At 44.6% G+C, this 14,420-nt stretch overlaps 1 protein-coding gene across 3 annotated transcripts in view; it reads right to left on the bottom strand.

The window, feature by feature from the left end:
* The window catches only part of LOC109867323 (La ribonucleoprotein 1, translational regulator), an 89,007-nt gene that overhangs the window by 37,965 nt on the left and 36,622 nt on the right, over positions 1 to 14,420 (bottom strand). For 2 of the 3 annotated variants that reach the window (XM_020456427.2, XM_020456428.2), the window contains exons 3-7: positions 13,060 to 13,125; positions 11,728 to 11,808; positions 10,131 to 10,305; positions 6,396 to 6,530; positions 3,808 to 3,945 (exon numbers count right to left, since the gene is read on the bottom strand). In XM_020456427.2, coding sequence (XP_020312016.1) covers positions 3,808 to 3,945; positions 6,396 to 6,530; positions 10,131 to 10,305; positions 11,728 to 11,808; positions 13,060 to 13,125 — 595 coding nt within the window. The remainder of the gene's footprint in view (positions 1 to 3,807; positions 3,946 to 6,395; positions 6,531 to 10,130; positions 10,306 to 11,727; positions 11,809 to 13,059; positions 13,126 to 14,420) is intronic. The other variant, XM_020456430.2, reaches the window with a different exon arrangement.

Below are 14,420 nucleotides of genomic sequence, written 5' to 3'. Positions count from 1 at the left end.
CGAGCACCATGTCTAACCCCACTGCCCTGAGGTATCCCAGGTCTTGACACGTCCTAACACACTCTGGTTGTTATTAAATTGTTTTGTTCATACTGTTGTTTCCTTAGTGAGGCCGGATCAGGGTCACACAAGACCAAGGCAAAGCCAGCAGACAGATAATTCCACCATTTCCACATAAGCACAACCACACATTGATCGGAACCAGCAATGGAGCGCAACCACACAAAGAGAGAGCTGGGCTTTAAGACATGTGGCGAAGCTCCATTCAACAGTATTGTTCTACAGAGGATCGAATGCGCTCAAACCATCCAGCTGATAGCCCTCCATATAACAATTCATGATTTTCCACTAAGGGGATTTTGGAAATGTAACCAGTTTATTGACTGACAGCACGTTAACAAAAACCTAAAGAATTCATAACAGATTTTTTCTTGCACAATATAGGTTCAGCATACCCACTTAGATGCCTTTAAGAGTGACTTTGAGGCCAATGAAATGTTTTATCCCAATAACAAAACAGTCAGAACAATTAACATTATAAAATCAATGGTGTCAAAAAGTGTGAAGGTGCAACACTGGCCTGGTGAGGAGGTAGGCTACAGCCCCCATCAGGGTGGTAACTTGACTCTGAGACATGGCGAAGGTGTAGCCTCTCATGGAGGGTTGCCTGGATACTTGACTACCGATGCCGGTCTACTCTGCTTAGCAGCAGCAGAAGAAGCCTGATCCCTCATGACTGAGCTCACTCATCTTGTCCAGAAGGTCTACTACTTGTTCTTACGCTGGCTGCTCTAACTCATCGTTATCGTACTCCTCGCTGAGCTCTTCCTCTAGCTCAACTGGGGGAATGAGGTGGACTGGGAAAACTCAATTCGTACATTGGGGCCAGACTGTTGCTGAGTAGGGGCCAGACTGTTGCTGGGGGGGGGGGGGGTATAGCTGGTTGCTGACCTTATCCACAAGCTTCCCCATTTCCTGTTTAACACCATGAACCTCTGCGAATTCTCGCTCTATGGCTAGCTGAGATATCCGGTGTCCTGTGTGAATTTAAGTATGCTTTCTCTAATTCTCTCTCTTTTTCTCTGAGGACCTGAGTCCTAGGACCATGCCTCAGGACTACCTGGCCTGATGACTCCTTGCTGTCCCCAGTCCACCTGGCCATGCTGCTGTTCCAGTTTCAACTGTTCTGCCTGCAGCTATGGAACCCTGACCTGTTCACTGGACGTGCTACCTGTCTCAGACCTGCTGTTTTCAACTCTCTAGAGACAGCAGGAGCGGTAGATATACTCTGAATGATCGGCTGTGAAAAGCCAACTGACATTCACTCCTGAAGTGCTGACCTGTTGCACCCTCGACAACCACTGTGATTATTATTATTTTACCCTGCTGGTCATCTATGAACATTTGAACATCTTGGCCATGTTCTATTATAATCGTCACCCAGCACAGCCAGACTGGCCACTCCTCATAGCCTGGTTCCTCTAGGTTTCTTCCTTGGTTATGGCCTTTCTAGGAAGTTTTTCCTAGCCACCATGCTTCTACACATGCATTGCTTGCTGTTTGAGGTTTTAGGCTGGGTTTCTGTACAGCACTTTGTGACATCAGCTGATGTAAGAAGGTCTTTATAAATCCATTTGATTGATATACGCAGCTTCTCGTTCTCTTTCCGGATCTCCTCTAGCTCTGCTTGGAAAGCTGTTGGCAGCTTCCTGTGTTCCCGGTAAGGGTAGGGTGTGGGGGCTTCTCTGCTGACCTCCATGTGTTCTTTTTCTCTGCAGGCTGTGGGCTAGCTGGGATTCTAACCCATACCCTCCGGTGATGGCTCTGATCCCTCTCTGAGCCAGCATCCCATTGAACCTGGCGAGTGGATGAGGTTGCATGTGACAAGGTGAAGGGGGTCATCTTTGCCGCTCCTTCATGATGAAAATACCACTCCTCTTCTGGACCATTTACATCATACGGTGCTGTGCTATGGTGTGGTGAAGTATGCCGTGTATGGCTCACATAGCCTACCTCGCAATCTTGTAGATGCTGTGGTGGAAGTGTCTGATGCGTCGAACGAACTACTGGATGTGTGAAAGCCTCACTCACGTAGTAGTCTTGCACCTTGCACCGGGGAAAAGCACTTAAGATCCGTCTCAATTGGACCACAATGTAGTGGAGGAGGACCTGCTGGACTGTATATCTGGGCTCCCGAGTGGCGCAGCGGTCACTGCATCTCAGTGCTAGATGCGTCACTACAGACCCTGGTTCAATTACAGGCTTTATCACAACAGGCCATGATTGGGAGTCCCATAGGGCAGCGCACTATTGGCCCAGTGTCGTCCAGGTTAGGGTTTGGCAGGGGTAGGCTGTCTTTGTAAATAAGAATTTGTTCTTAACTGACTTGCCTAGTTAAATAAAAGGTTAAATATCCTCTCCCAGGTGCTTGTAAGGGCACAGATGGCAGACCGGTAGGATTCCAGTTGAGGTAGTTTAATGAGGCTGATTCTCATAGAGCAGGAATGGCACAGCACACTGTATGGCTTGACAATTGTGTTAACCAAGAGTGTGTGATTTCTGAAGGACACACACTGGCCTCGGCTAAAACAAAGAATGCTAACTAAAAGGTAATCACAGGAGATAGGCTGGGTCACTTGGCTCTTTTACTGTTGCTATTATTCTTTACTGTAGCCCATGCCATTTAATAAACTGTAGTGTCAATCCACAAGGACAAGAACTCTGTGCCCCAATTCAGATTGTAGTTTATGAAAACGCATAGATTGTCAATAACCTACCGAAGTTAAGATAACCACATGAAGTATTAAGCAATGGAAAGCCTTGATTGGCCAGTGAATGGCCAAGCCCTCGTCACACTTATAATTGAGTTATTACTCAAAACCCAGCCCTTTCGTGCCACCACCAAATATTACACTCATGGCTGCCGCTGTGAAAACAGCAAAAAAAATACTTCGGACCTATAGCGCCACACCAGCGAAGATGTAGGTTTGTTCAAATAAAGGACTGAATTGGACCCCTCAAATGGAGTTTGAAATCTTTAGGGTAATGTGTTACTTTCTACAGTGTACTCCTGAAAGATGCTATAGCTTAGGACATTCCTTGTATTCAATCATTAAGATCTTAGATTTCATTGAGATCTAGGTTATCATGTAGGTAAAAATACAAGAGAATGGAGACAGGTGAATTGCACTGAACAGTTAAGTAGACGTGAGTCGACTGGATCCAACTAAACTGAATACAAATAGAAACACAACATGTAAAGTGTTGGTCACATGTTTCATGAGCTGAAATAAAACACCCCAGAAATGTTCCATACACACAAAAAGCTCATCTCATTTTGTGCAAAAAAAATTGTGAAGCCGAACAGCATAATTATTACACAGATGCACCTTGTGCTTGGGACAATAAAAGGCCACTTTAAAATGAGTAGTTTTGTCACACAGCACAATGCCACAGAGCGTGCGATTGGCATGCTGACTGCAGGAATGTCCACCAGAGCCATATCCACCAGAGCTGTTCCAGAGAATTTAATGTTAATTTCGCTACCATAAACTGTCTCCAATGTCGTTTTAGAGATGTTGGCAGTACATCCAACCGGTCTCCAAGGCCCACCCATGGCTGCACCCCTGCCCAGTCATGTGAAATTAGGGCCTCTATTTCTATTGACTAACTTCCTTAAATGAACTGCGACAATTGTTGCATGTTGCGTTTATAATTTTGTTCAGTATAGTTACAATATGATATGACTTTGACCATTTGCATGGTAATGCATTTTTGGGGGGGAGATTATAATATTTTTTTGCTTACCTCTGGAGCCTCTGCCTCGTCCCCGGCCCCTGCCACGACCCCGGAACCCGGCACGGAAGGGAGCACCCTCGCTCCTCACGCTGGACACCTCATCATGGTCGTCACTCCATTCACGCTCTGACTTCCCTCTGTACCAATCTGAGAACATAAAATATACAAAAAATATATGTGATTTCGGCTATTTCAGGCACACATTGCTAAAAGGTGTTTGAAATCAAAGACAAAGCCATGCAATCGCCATAGACAAACATTGGCAATAGAATGGCCTTTACTGAAAAGCTCAGTGCCTTTCATCATGGCACCGTCATAGGACGCCACCTTTCCAACACGTCAGTTTGTCAAATTTCTGACCTGCTTGAACTGCACTGGTCAACTGTAAGTGCTGTTATTGTGAAGTGGGGTAACAACAGCTCAGCAGCAAAGTGGTAGGCAACAAAAGCTCACAGAATGGGACCACCGAGTGCTGGAGCACGTAAAAATCTTCTGTCCTCGGTTGCAACACTCACTACAGAGTTCCAAACTGCCTCTGGAAGCAACGTCAACACAATAACTGTTCGTCAGAAGCTTCAGGAAATGGGTTTCCATGGCTGAGCAGCCGCACACAAACCAGTTTGAGGGAGGCCTTTTCCTGTTTCAGTATGACAATGTCCCCGTGCGCAAAGGGAGAAATAACAGTTTATGGCGCGTATCAGGCCCGTATCACTAAGTGACCTGCCTAGCAGTCAAGATAAACAAAGCAAAATAAGAAACGTTCGCTCACTGTCCACGTTTATTTTCAGAAAACGTAACATTGTAAATATTTGTACGAACATAAGGTTCAACAACAGACAGACTGAACAGATTCCACAGACATGTGACTAACAGAAATGGAATAATGTGTCCCTGAACAAGGGGGGGGGGGTCAAAATCAAAAGTACCAGTCAGTATCTGGTGTGGCCACCAGCTGCATTAAGTACTGCAGTGCATCTCCTCCTCATGGACAGGTGCATGTTCATTCATTGTTTATGGTTCATTGAACAAGCATGGGAAACGGTGTTTAAACCCTTTATAATGTAGATCTGTGAAGTTATTTGGATTTTTACAAATTATCTTTGAAAGACAGGGTCCTGAAAAGGGACGTTTCTTTTTTTGCTGAGTTTACGTCGGCTGTTCAGATGTGTAGGAGGAGACAGCCTAGGAGGAAGGGTTAAATATCACTGCTTGTTCAGATGTGTAGGAGGAGACAGCCTAGGAGGAAGGGTTAAATATCACTGCTTGTTCAGATGTGTAGGAGGAGACAGCCTAGGAGGAAGGGTTAAATATCACTGCTTGTTCAGATGTGTAGGAGGAGACAGCCTAGGAGGAAGGGTTAAATATCACTGCTTGTTCAGATGTGTAGGAGGAGACAGCCTAGGAGGAAGGGTTAAATATCACTGCTTGTTCAGATGTGTAGGAGGAGACAGCCTAGGAGGAAGGGTTAAATATCACTGCTTGTTCAGATGTGTAGGAGGAGACAGCCTAGGAGGAAGGGTTAAATATCACTGCTTGTTCAGATGTGTAGGAGGAGACAGCCTAGGAGGAAGGGTTAAATATCACTGCTTGTTCAGATGTGTAGGAGGAGACAGCCTAGGAGGAAGGGTTAAATATCACTGCTTGTGTGAAAAGGATTTTGTCTAATGCAGCTGTATTGATCCTCCGGGAAGAATAAACTTGGTAAAACTTTCTTTTTTACAGTTTTTATTTCACCTTTATTTAACCAGGTAGGACAGTGGAGAACAAGCTCTCATTTATACCTGCGACCTGGCCAAGATAAAGCAAAGCAGTGCTACAGAAACAACACAGAGTTACACATGGAATTAACAAACGTACAGTCAATAACACAATAGAAAAAAAAGAAAGTCTATATACAGTGAGTGCAAGTGTCCGTCGAGTTTTTACTCTTACTATTAGAACCTAACACTGCGTAGGCGATTTATTCTTCTAGGACAAAGGTTTTTAAATTGAAATTATATTCATTCATGATTTATACCTGGGATGAAGACCACAGGCAATGTTTTGCTTTTCAATAAAAACCTGTTATGTTGGTATAAGAAATGTTCTACTTTATTTTATTACAACTTTATTACTTCTCTGTTAAGATTCATTCAAATATCTAATGTGATTCTGAGCACCGTGGGTGGAATCCATAATGTGTTACGGGGAATTAAAATCATTCTGGTGCAACATTTCTCGAACAGGAACCCTGGTGTGTGTGTGTCTGTCAGTCACCAGATCTCAGCCAAATTGAACACTTAAGGGAGATTCTGGAGCGGCGCCTGAGACGGTGGTTTCCACCACCATCAACAAAAACCCATTTATAGAATTCCTCACGGAAGAATGGCATCGCATCCCTCCAATATAGTTACAGAAGCTTGTAGAATCAATGCCAAGGCGCATTGAAGCTGTTCGGGCGGCTTGTGGTGGCCAACGCCCTAGTAAGACACTGTTGGTGTTTCCTTTATTTTGGCAGCTACTTGTAAATCCCCTATGGACACAGGTCAAATGTAGTGCACTACAAAGGGCATAGGCTGCCATAAGAGGTCAGGTTGGCGATGGGAGATGACACTCACCTCGGAGGTCGTTCTTCCTGTTGGGGGGCATCCTGGGCACCTCGTTCTGACGGGTGTTGTTCCTTGAGGCCGAGCGTTCTCTGGGCCCCTCAGACTTCACCTCCATCATCAGCGGCACCCACCTATGCTTGTTTCCTACAAAAAAAACACAATAACAATACTGTTAGGGAGTCGCCTGTCTGCCACATTTCCACAATGTAGTTACTTTGTTGTGGTGTTTTTTTGTTTTTTTGTTGTCCAAGACCAAGAGTCCCTTTCTGCAGTGAAATGCAGGCAGGCAGGGATAGTATGAAACTAGTTGATGTGTGTAAGGGGAATGGACAGAGCAGCACAGTAACTTATTGTGCTAGACCAATTAATGTTTAAAAGGTTTCACGGCTGGGATTGTGAATGGGAATTCTAATCCTATTGAGAGGTGAGAAAAAAACACCCAAAATAAATACCGGGGCGGCAGGGTAGCCTAGAGGTTAGAGCGTTGGACTAGAAACCGAAAGGTTGCAAGTTCAAATCCCCGAGCTGACAAGGTACAAATCTGTCATTCTGCCCCTGAACAGGCAGTTAACCCACTGTTCCTAGGCCGTCATTGAAAATAAGAACGAGCGAGAAAGAGAGCGAGAAAGAGAGAAAGAGAGCGAGACAGCGAGCGAGAGAGACAGCGAGAGAGAGCGAGACAGCGAGCGAGAGAGACAGCGAGAGCGAGAGAGACAGCGAGAGAGAGTGAGAGACAGCGAGCGAGAGAGAGCGAAAGACAGCGAGCGAGAGAGACAGCGAGAGAGACAGCGAGAGAGACAGCGAGACAGAGCGAGACAGAAAGAGCGAGACAGAAAGAGCGAGAGAGAAAGAGACAGCGAGCGAGCGAGAGAGAAACAGCGAGACAGAGCGAGAGAGCGAGAGAGAGCGAGACAGCGAGAGAGAGCGAGACAGCGAGCGAGAGAGAAAGAGCGAGACAGCGAGCGAGAGAGAAAGAGCGAGACAGCGAGCGAGAGAGAAAGAGCGAGAGAGAGAGAAAGAGCGACAGCGAGACAGCGAGAGAGAGTGAGCGACAGCGAGAACGAGCGAGAGAGAGCGAGAAAGAGCGACAGCGAGAACGAGCGAGAGAGAGCGAGAGAGAGAGCGAGAGAGAGCGACAGAGAGCGACAGAGAGAGAAAGAGAGAGAAAGAGAGAGAGCGAGACAGCGAGACAGCGAGAGAGAGCGAGCGAGAGAGAAAGAGCGACAGCGAGAGCGAGCGAGAGAGAGCGCGAGAGAGCGCGAGATAGAGACAGCGAGCGATAGAGACAGCGAGCGATAGAGACAGCGAGCGATAGAGACAGCGAGCGATAGAGACAGCGAGCGATAGAGACAGCGAGCGAGAGAGCGAGACAGCGGGAGAGAAAGAGAGACAGCGGGAGAGAAAGAGAGACAGCGGGAGAGAAAGAGAGACAGCGGGAGAGAAAGAGAGACAGCGGGAGAGAAAAAGAGAGCGGGAGAGAAAAAGAGAGCGAGAGAGAAAGAGAGCGAGAGAGAAAGAGAGCGAGAAAGAGGGCTACACTAGTTCATTTAGCAGACAAGATTTGCTTAGAATTCTGTGGCATTATTTTACAGTATGAAGAACATGATTGAACAAAGCTGAATTAAATAGATTTTATCCAAATTATTTGATTGAGTGCGCACATAAAGTTATTCTGTGTTGAGTGGTTAAAGAAATAGGTACTCCTATACGCTTAAATTTAGAGTTAATGTAACTTTAGTTGATCTAAATGTTTTGATTTTTAATACATTGTAATGCTGCATGATGCGACTAATGATTTTTTTAAAGTTGCTTGAAAAGCATGACTTCTGCTTTGTTTTTTGCGCAGGCTGTACACACTTCAGTCTCTCATTCACAATTGAACAAGTACTTGATAGCGCCTAGAATTTCCCGGTGGCATCCCCTTTGTGTTGACGTAATGCACCCTAAAAAAATCCAGGACTTTTGCAGCCAGTGGCAGTTGTTCCCTTCACCCCGAGTGCTCCGACTGGGGTGCAATGCTCAGATAATAGCGTTGTTTGCTTTCGCCCGAAAAGCCTTTTTGAAATGACACATTGGCTGGATTCACAACAAGTGTAGCTTTAATTTGATATCTTGCACATGTGATTTCATTTCAAATTGTATAGTAATTTATTTGAATTTGGCACTCTGCATTTTCACTGGATGTTGGCTAGTTGGGACGCTACAGTCCAGCATATCCCAGAGAGGTTAGAGAGACTCTTTTTTTTCTATTGTGTTATTGACTGTACCGTTGTTAATTCCATGTGTAACTCTGTAGCACTGCTTTGCTTTATCTTGGCCAGGTCGTAGTTGTAAATGAGAGCTTGTTTGTAGGTGACCAAATACTTATTTTCCACGATAATTTGCAAATAAATTCATTAAAAAGCCTACACATGTGATTTTCTGGATTTTTTTCCTCATTTTGTCTGTCATAGTAGAAGTGTACCTATGATGAAAATTACAGGCCTCTCATTTTTTTAAGTGGGAGAACTTGCACAATTGGTGGCTGACTAAATACTTTTTTGCCCCACTCTACGTGACCAACCGGCTCAATTATGTAACAAAATTGAGATTGTTTTTTTTACATTGGATAAAGACGTTATCATAATTTGACTTTGGTACAGGTCATGTTATTCACATTACCGTCTCTGGTAAACACACACTATATAAAATAAAATAAACTTTTATTTGTCACATGCACAGGATACAGAAGGTGTAAACGGTACAGTGAAATGGTTACTTGCATAATGGAGTCTTTTGTATAGACATGTAGCTAGCTAGCTAAACAATGAACTATAATCCAAACTCATAACATTACTACCCTGCATGAATCTACAGGTAGCTAAATGCTAACCAACAAAGTTCAATGTTAGTTAGCTAACATTAGGCTATAACTAGCAATGCAAATGTTTCTGAGATACAAATCATATTACTACACAGACCATACACGTGAGGTTAGCTAGCGAGGCAGCCAATATTACAGAGCTAGCCAACAGTACGCTTTAAATTGCAATGAAAACAACTTCCTGATGAAATTAGATATGTATAATATCTGAAAAATATCTGAAAATGTAGCTCGCTAGTCTCTTATCCGTATACATGGATGAACGCTTCTCCCTCTCTGTCACAGATACCATGGTTGCCCTTAGTTTGAAGTTGCAATCCAGGGACAGGTGTTTTACAATAGCCTTCTGTGATCGCTTTTCGACTCCCTCAGCATTCACAATCAGATGCCTGAATTTTCTCCATCTCCTTAGCCATCATACTCTGCTTCCACTGGGCACTCCAATGATTTCAATACTCTGTCCGCCAGAAAGTGGAGAGCCATCTTCCAAAAAAATCTGCGTTAGAAAGGATTACCTACACACACACACACACAAGGCAGCTCATTATAGACAGGAGCGTACTACATGGTAGACCAATCGAAAATCTTCTCTCTGCATTTCCAGCCCATCCATTATCTCAGCCAATCATGGCTAGCGGGAAGGTTCCTGTCTTTTTCCGTGGCTAAACCAACTACGCTCGTAATTTAACAATTTGATTCGTATTTACAGATGGCATACAAGTTTGTTATTAAGGCACATGAAATGTCACGTTCCAGAAGGCCTCTGGCAAAGTAGTGACATGGGACATAGTTTCCTGAAACGAGTCACTTGTACAAAAGTGCCATTTTTTCACACGTTCTGTCATTAAAAAGAAAAGGTCAATCCAAGTAAAGGAACGCACCTTTCTTCTTCTGTCCGTTCTTCTGAGAGTCCTCGTCGCTGTTCTTCTGAGAGTCCTCGTCGCCGTTCTTCTCCTCTCCAGAATCGTCAGACTTCGCATTCTGGTTCTCCTTGCCCTCCTCGTTGGTGTCACGCTTCTCCTTCAACTCTTTCTTCACCACAGGCTTCTTGGGGGCCTGGGGGGGGGGGGGTAGGTTAGTTGACACAGGGTACAATATCACAGCAGTTTTACCACCCAGGTTTAAGAGCATCAGTTAGGCTGCGTCCCAAATGGCACCATATTCTTTATATGGGCACTGGTCAAAAGTAATGTGCTAAATAGGGAATATGGTACAAACACTAAGGCTGCTGGTCACTGGTCACACTCACCCACAGTACACTCAGGTGAGACTGACCTGGCTACTGGAGTTGCACATAAGCCATCATCATTTGGGGCAAATCCTAACTTCCATTTAAATCAAATTTTCACTTTGTCATGCTTTGATGTCAAAGGGAGACTAAGTGAAAATCTGACAGAGGTGGAAGTTAGGATTCCCACTGTAGTGCTCTTAATGTGCAACTCAATTGTGCATGGGAAAGGAAACCAACTAACCACAGAAATCCCATTCTATTCATTATTGCTGTCACTCATGGACACAGCCAGTCCTGGGGTTAAGACTAGTGACTGGTGAGTGACATGGGCCATATAGATGGCCAGACTATTTAATTAAAGGTTGTGCTCCAAATAGCACCATATCCCCTATATAATGCACTCATTTTGACCAGGGCCCATAGGGTTCATCACTGAAGTCATTGGTGGTATGAAGTGGATAAGATCCAGGCAGGATGCACACACAGAGAGCTGCCTACAGACAGTTGCAGATCCTGTGTGTACAATCATTTTTGCTCGTCATGAAGTGTGTGACATGGTAAAATCAAATGCAAATTTAGTTCACTTGATGTTTGGGTTCACTCCCTCAGCTAACACTTCCACTCATCTAAATAACTCCTCTTCTGGGGCACTTTTGCAAAGCATTCAGTTGAAGGGTTAGTTTTGCAAGAACAGGTTAGTTGTTGGAAAACTAAAATCACTATACAAACCCATACAATCACACTCAAATAGAAGATGAACTGTACACGTCCTGCATTTGAACTGGATCCAGAATCGCTGTCCACATTAAGCATAAATGAGTAACTACCGGAAAACCAAGAGCCTAAATAGGAAGTTAACGGCCATTGAGGAGTGAATACCTAATATAAAGCCAATTTCACCCCAGCAGCAGGCCAGTCCACCATTATACTCCTTCTGGACATCCACAGACAGCTGGTTGCACAGACCCACATTCCGACAACTACTTGACTAAACCATGTTCATGGTGAGTCACCATTGATTGGTAGTTCAATCCAGGAGTAGGCTTAGAGTCTGTGCAACAGTCTCCCCATATTATTATTCATTCCCCAGCAAGCTTTAGATTGGTTAACATCACTCCAGGTAACAGGCCATACCACTAAACTCCTGCTGAGTAAGTATCCTGTGTTTTCATTCAGGTTATATGGAGCCAGGAGGCCGGAAACTTCAAGTCCAGGCTGCTCCAGGTCCCTGTGGAGGGTGAACTTACTGGGGATCTCCGTGTGGAGCCCACTTCTCTGACCTGCCTGACGGGCATGGGGCATGACACAGTCCGATTCACAACCTCAATCTGAGCAGATGGGACAGAAGGGAGGCTTTTTAGGACAAAAGGGCGCAATCACACTCACAGGATTGCGTCATGAAGGAAAATGTTTGCAAGAACACACACGACAATGACAGATGATGATGATGTGTGTTCAATGCCTTGTAATGGGAGTGTGTATTTAAAATGGTATGGAATCAGTCATTGTTATGAGATTGTGTTGGTTGCAAAAAGTGCTTATGAAATGTGCTCTGAATCATTCTTCAGAATTTGCTGTCATTCATTGGGCAGAACTCTATACATTGTGCCATCATTCTACAGAATTTGCTGTCAGAACTTTATACAATGTGCTATCATTCTACAGGTAGGACTTTAAACACTATTCTCATTCTGTGGACAGGAAGGATACTCAGAAGATCGGTGTCTGGGAAGGGTTGTTGTGAGAGTTGAGGTGTGGCACCAAAACTCAGGCCCTCCATTCATAACACCAGGGACACAGTAAACTACATTCACAAACCTAAACACTACGAAAACAACATTCACACCTTCACAGCCCAAGTACCTTTCTGGGAAAAATAGCAACATATTTTAAAACGGAAAGTAAAAAAATGTCAATACCAAAATCTCAGTTACAATACTGTCGAGTAACTGACTGATTTAGCTGTGTTTGGAAAGTTTGGTTGCCGACAGCTCCCGGAATAGCAGGAGGTCCCAGAGGTGGATTTTTCTACCTGCAGGGCCGTAGTGAAGTTCTCTCTCAAACAGACTATATTCTCACACCGTGTAGAGAATAGGGTGCCATTTGGGACCTAAACTAACACCCTGTGTGCACCCTAAAGTAGATATACCGTGTGCTAACTAAGGCTAAGCAGAAAGACCTCAGAGGCAAAGAGCAAGTTGAGTCTCATCTGAGCACACTACAATTACACCACACCACAGAACACCCAGATCAGTGTCATAAACAGAGAGAAAAGAGCACCAACTTTATTTACATCTCATGACTCCACTCTGTGTTGTTCTTCAAACAACCCCCGCCTGGCCTGCACACCCTGTTGTTTTCCGACCAATGAGACGCTAGAAAAAGTCTCCTGTTTCAAAGAGGTATTATTAATTGATACGTGAGGGGGACTTGTTAAGCCTGCGGAAGTCCTTAAGGGACTCCTGAATAAACAAGAGCTGTGTGTTCACTAACAATGCAAACAGCACTGTGCCCTACTCAACTGGCCACTGGGGGGGGGTGGTGTGTGTCAGTAGTATTACCTTCGGGCACTAACTTACCTGCGTTTCTTTAGTTGCAATCTCCCCGGGGGTTGGCCACTTCATAGCATCACCAAAATCTCCAACCTAAAAATAATATCACAGGATTTTAACAGACTCTTCAGCACTTCTGCCACAAATGGCACCCTATTCCATACACAGTGCACTACTTTTGACTAGGGCCCATAGGGTGCCGTATATAGGAAATAGGGTGCCATTTGGAATGCAAACATGTCTTTATGCTCATCACATTAAAGCTTCACCATATCAACAAAGGTGTGGCCCAATAGAAACAATCCTCCTTTACAACATAAAAATCAATAACAAATTACAGCTCGGAAAGTATTCAGAACCCTTGACCTTTTCCACACTTTGTGATGTAGATTGAGGATTTTTATTCATTTATTTATTTTTACACACAATGCCCATAATGACAGAGGAATAACTGGTTTTTAGAAATAAAAACTTGAAATATTCAGACCTTTTACTCAGTACTTTGTTGAAGCACCTATGGTGGCAATTACAGCCTTCAGTCTCCTTGGGTATGACCCTACAAGCTTGGCACAGATGTATTTGGGGAGTTCCTCCCATTCTACTCTGCAGATTCTCTCAGAATCTGTCAGGTTGGATGGGGAGCGTTGCTGCACAGCTATTTTCAGGTCTATCCAGAGATGTTCGATTGGGTTCAGGTCCGGGCTCTGGCTGGGCCACTCAAGGACATTAAGAGACTTGTCCCGAAGCCACTCCTGCATTGTCTTGGCTGTGTGCTCAGGGTCGTTGTCCTGTTGGAAGGTGAACCTTTGCCCCAGTCTGAGGTCCTGAGCACTCTGGAGCAGGTTTTCATCAAGGATCTCTCTGCACTTTACTCCGTTCATCTTTACTCCGATCCTGACTAGTCTCCCAGTCCCTGCCGCTGAAAAATATCCCCAAAAACATCCCCACGCTTCACTGTAGGGATGGTGCCTAGTGTCCTCCAGACGTGACACTTGGCATTCAGGTGACACTTGGCATCTTGGTTTAATCAGACCAGAGAATCTTGTTTCTCACGATCTGAGGGTCATTTAGGTGCCTTTTGGCAAACTCCAAGCAGCTCAGTTTGGCTGGGGGGCCAGCTCTAGGAAGAGTCTTGGTGGTGCCAAACTTCTTCCATTTAAGAATAATGGAGGCCACGTTGTTCTTGGGGACAATGCTGCAACAAAAAAATGTGGTACACTTCCCCAGATCCGTGCTTTAACACAATCCTGTCTCGGAGCTCTATGGATAATTCCCTCGACCTCATGGATTGGATTTTGCTCTGACATGCACTGTCAACTGTGGGACCTTATATAGACAGGTGTGTGCCTTCCCAAATCATGTCCAATCAATTTAATTTATTACAGGTG

This window comes from Oncorhynchus kisutch, linkage group LG22 (assembly GCF_002021735.2).
Source record: "Oncorhynchus kisutch isolate 150728-3 linkage group LG22, Okis_V2, whole genome shotgun sequence".
In the NCBI taxonomy this organism is placed as follows: Eukaryota; Metazoa; Chordata; class Actinopteri; order Salmoniformes; family Salmonidae; genus Oncorhynchus; species Oncorhynchus kisutch.
This window is presented reverse-complemented; position numbering and strand designations above follow the sequence as displayed.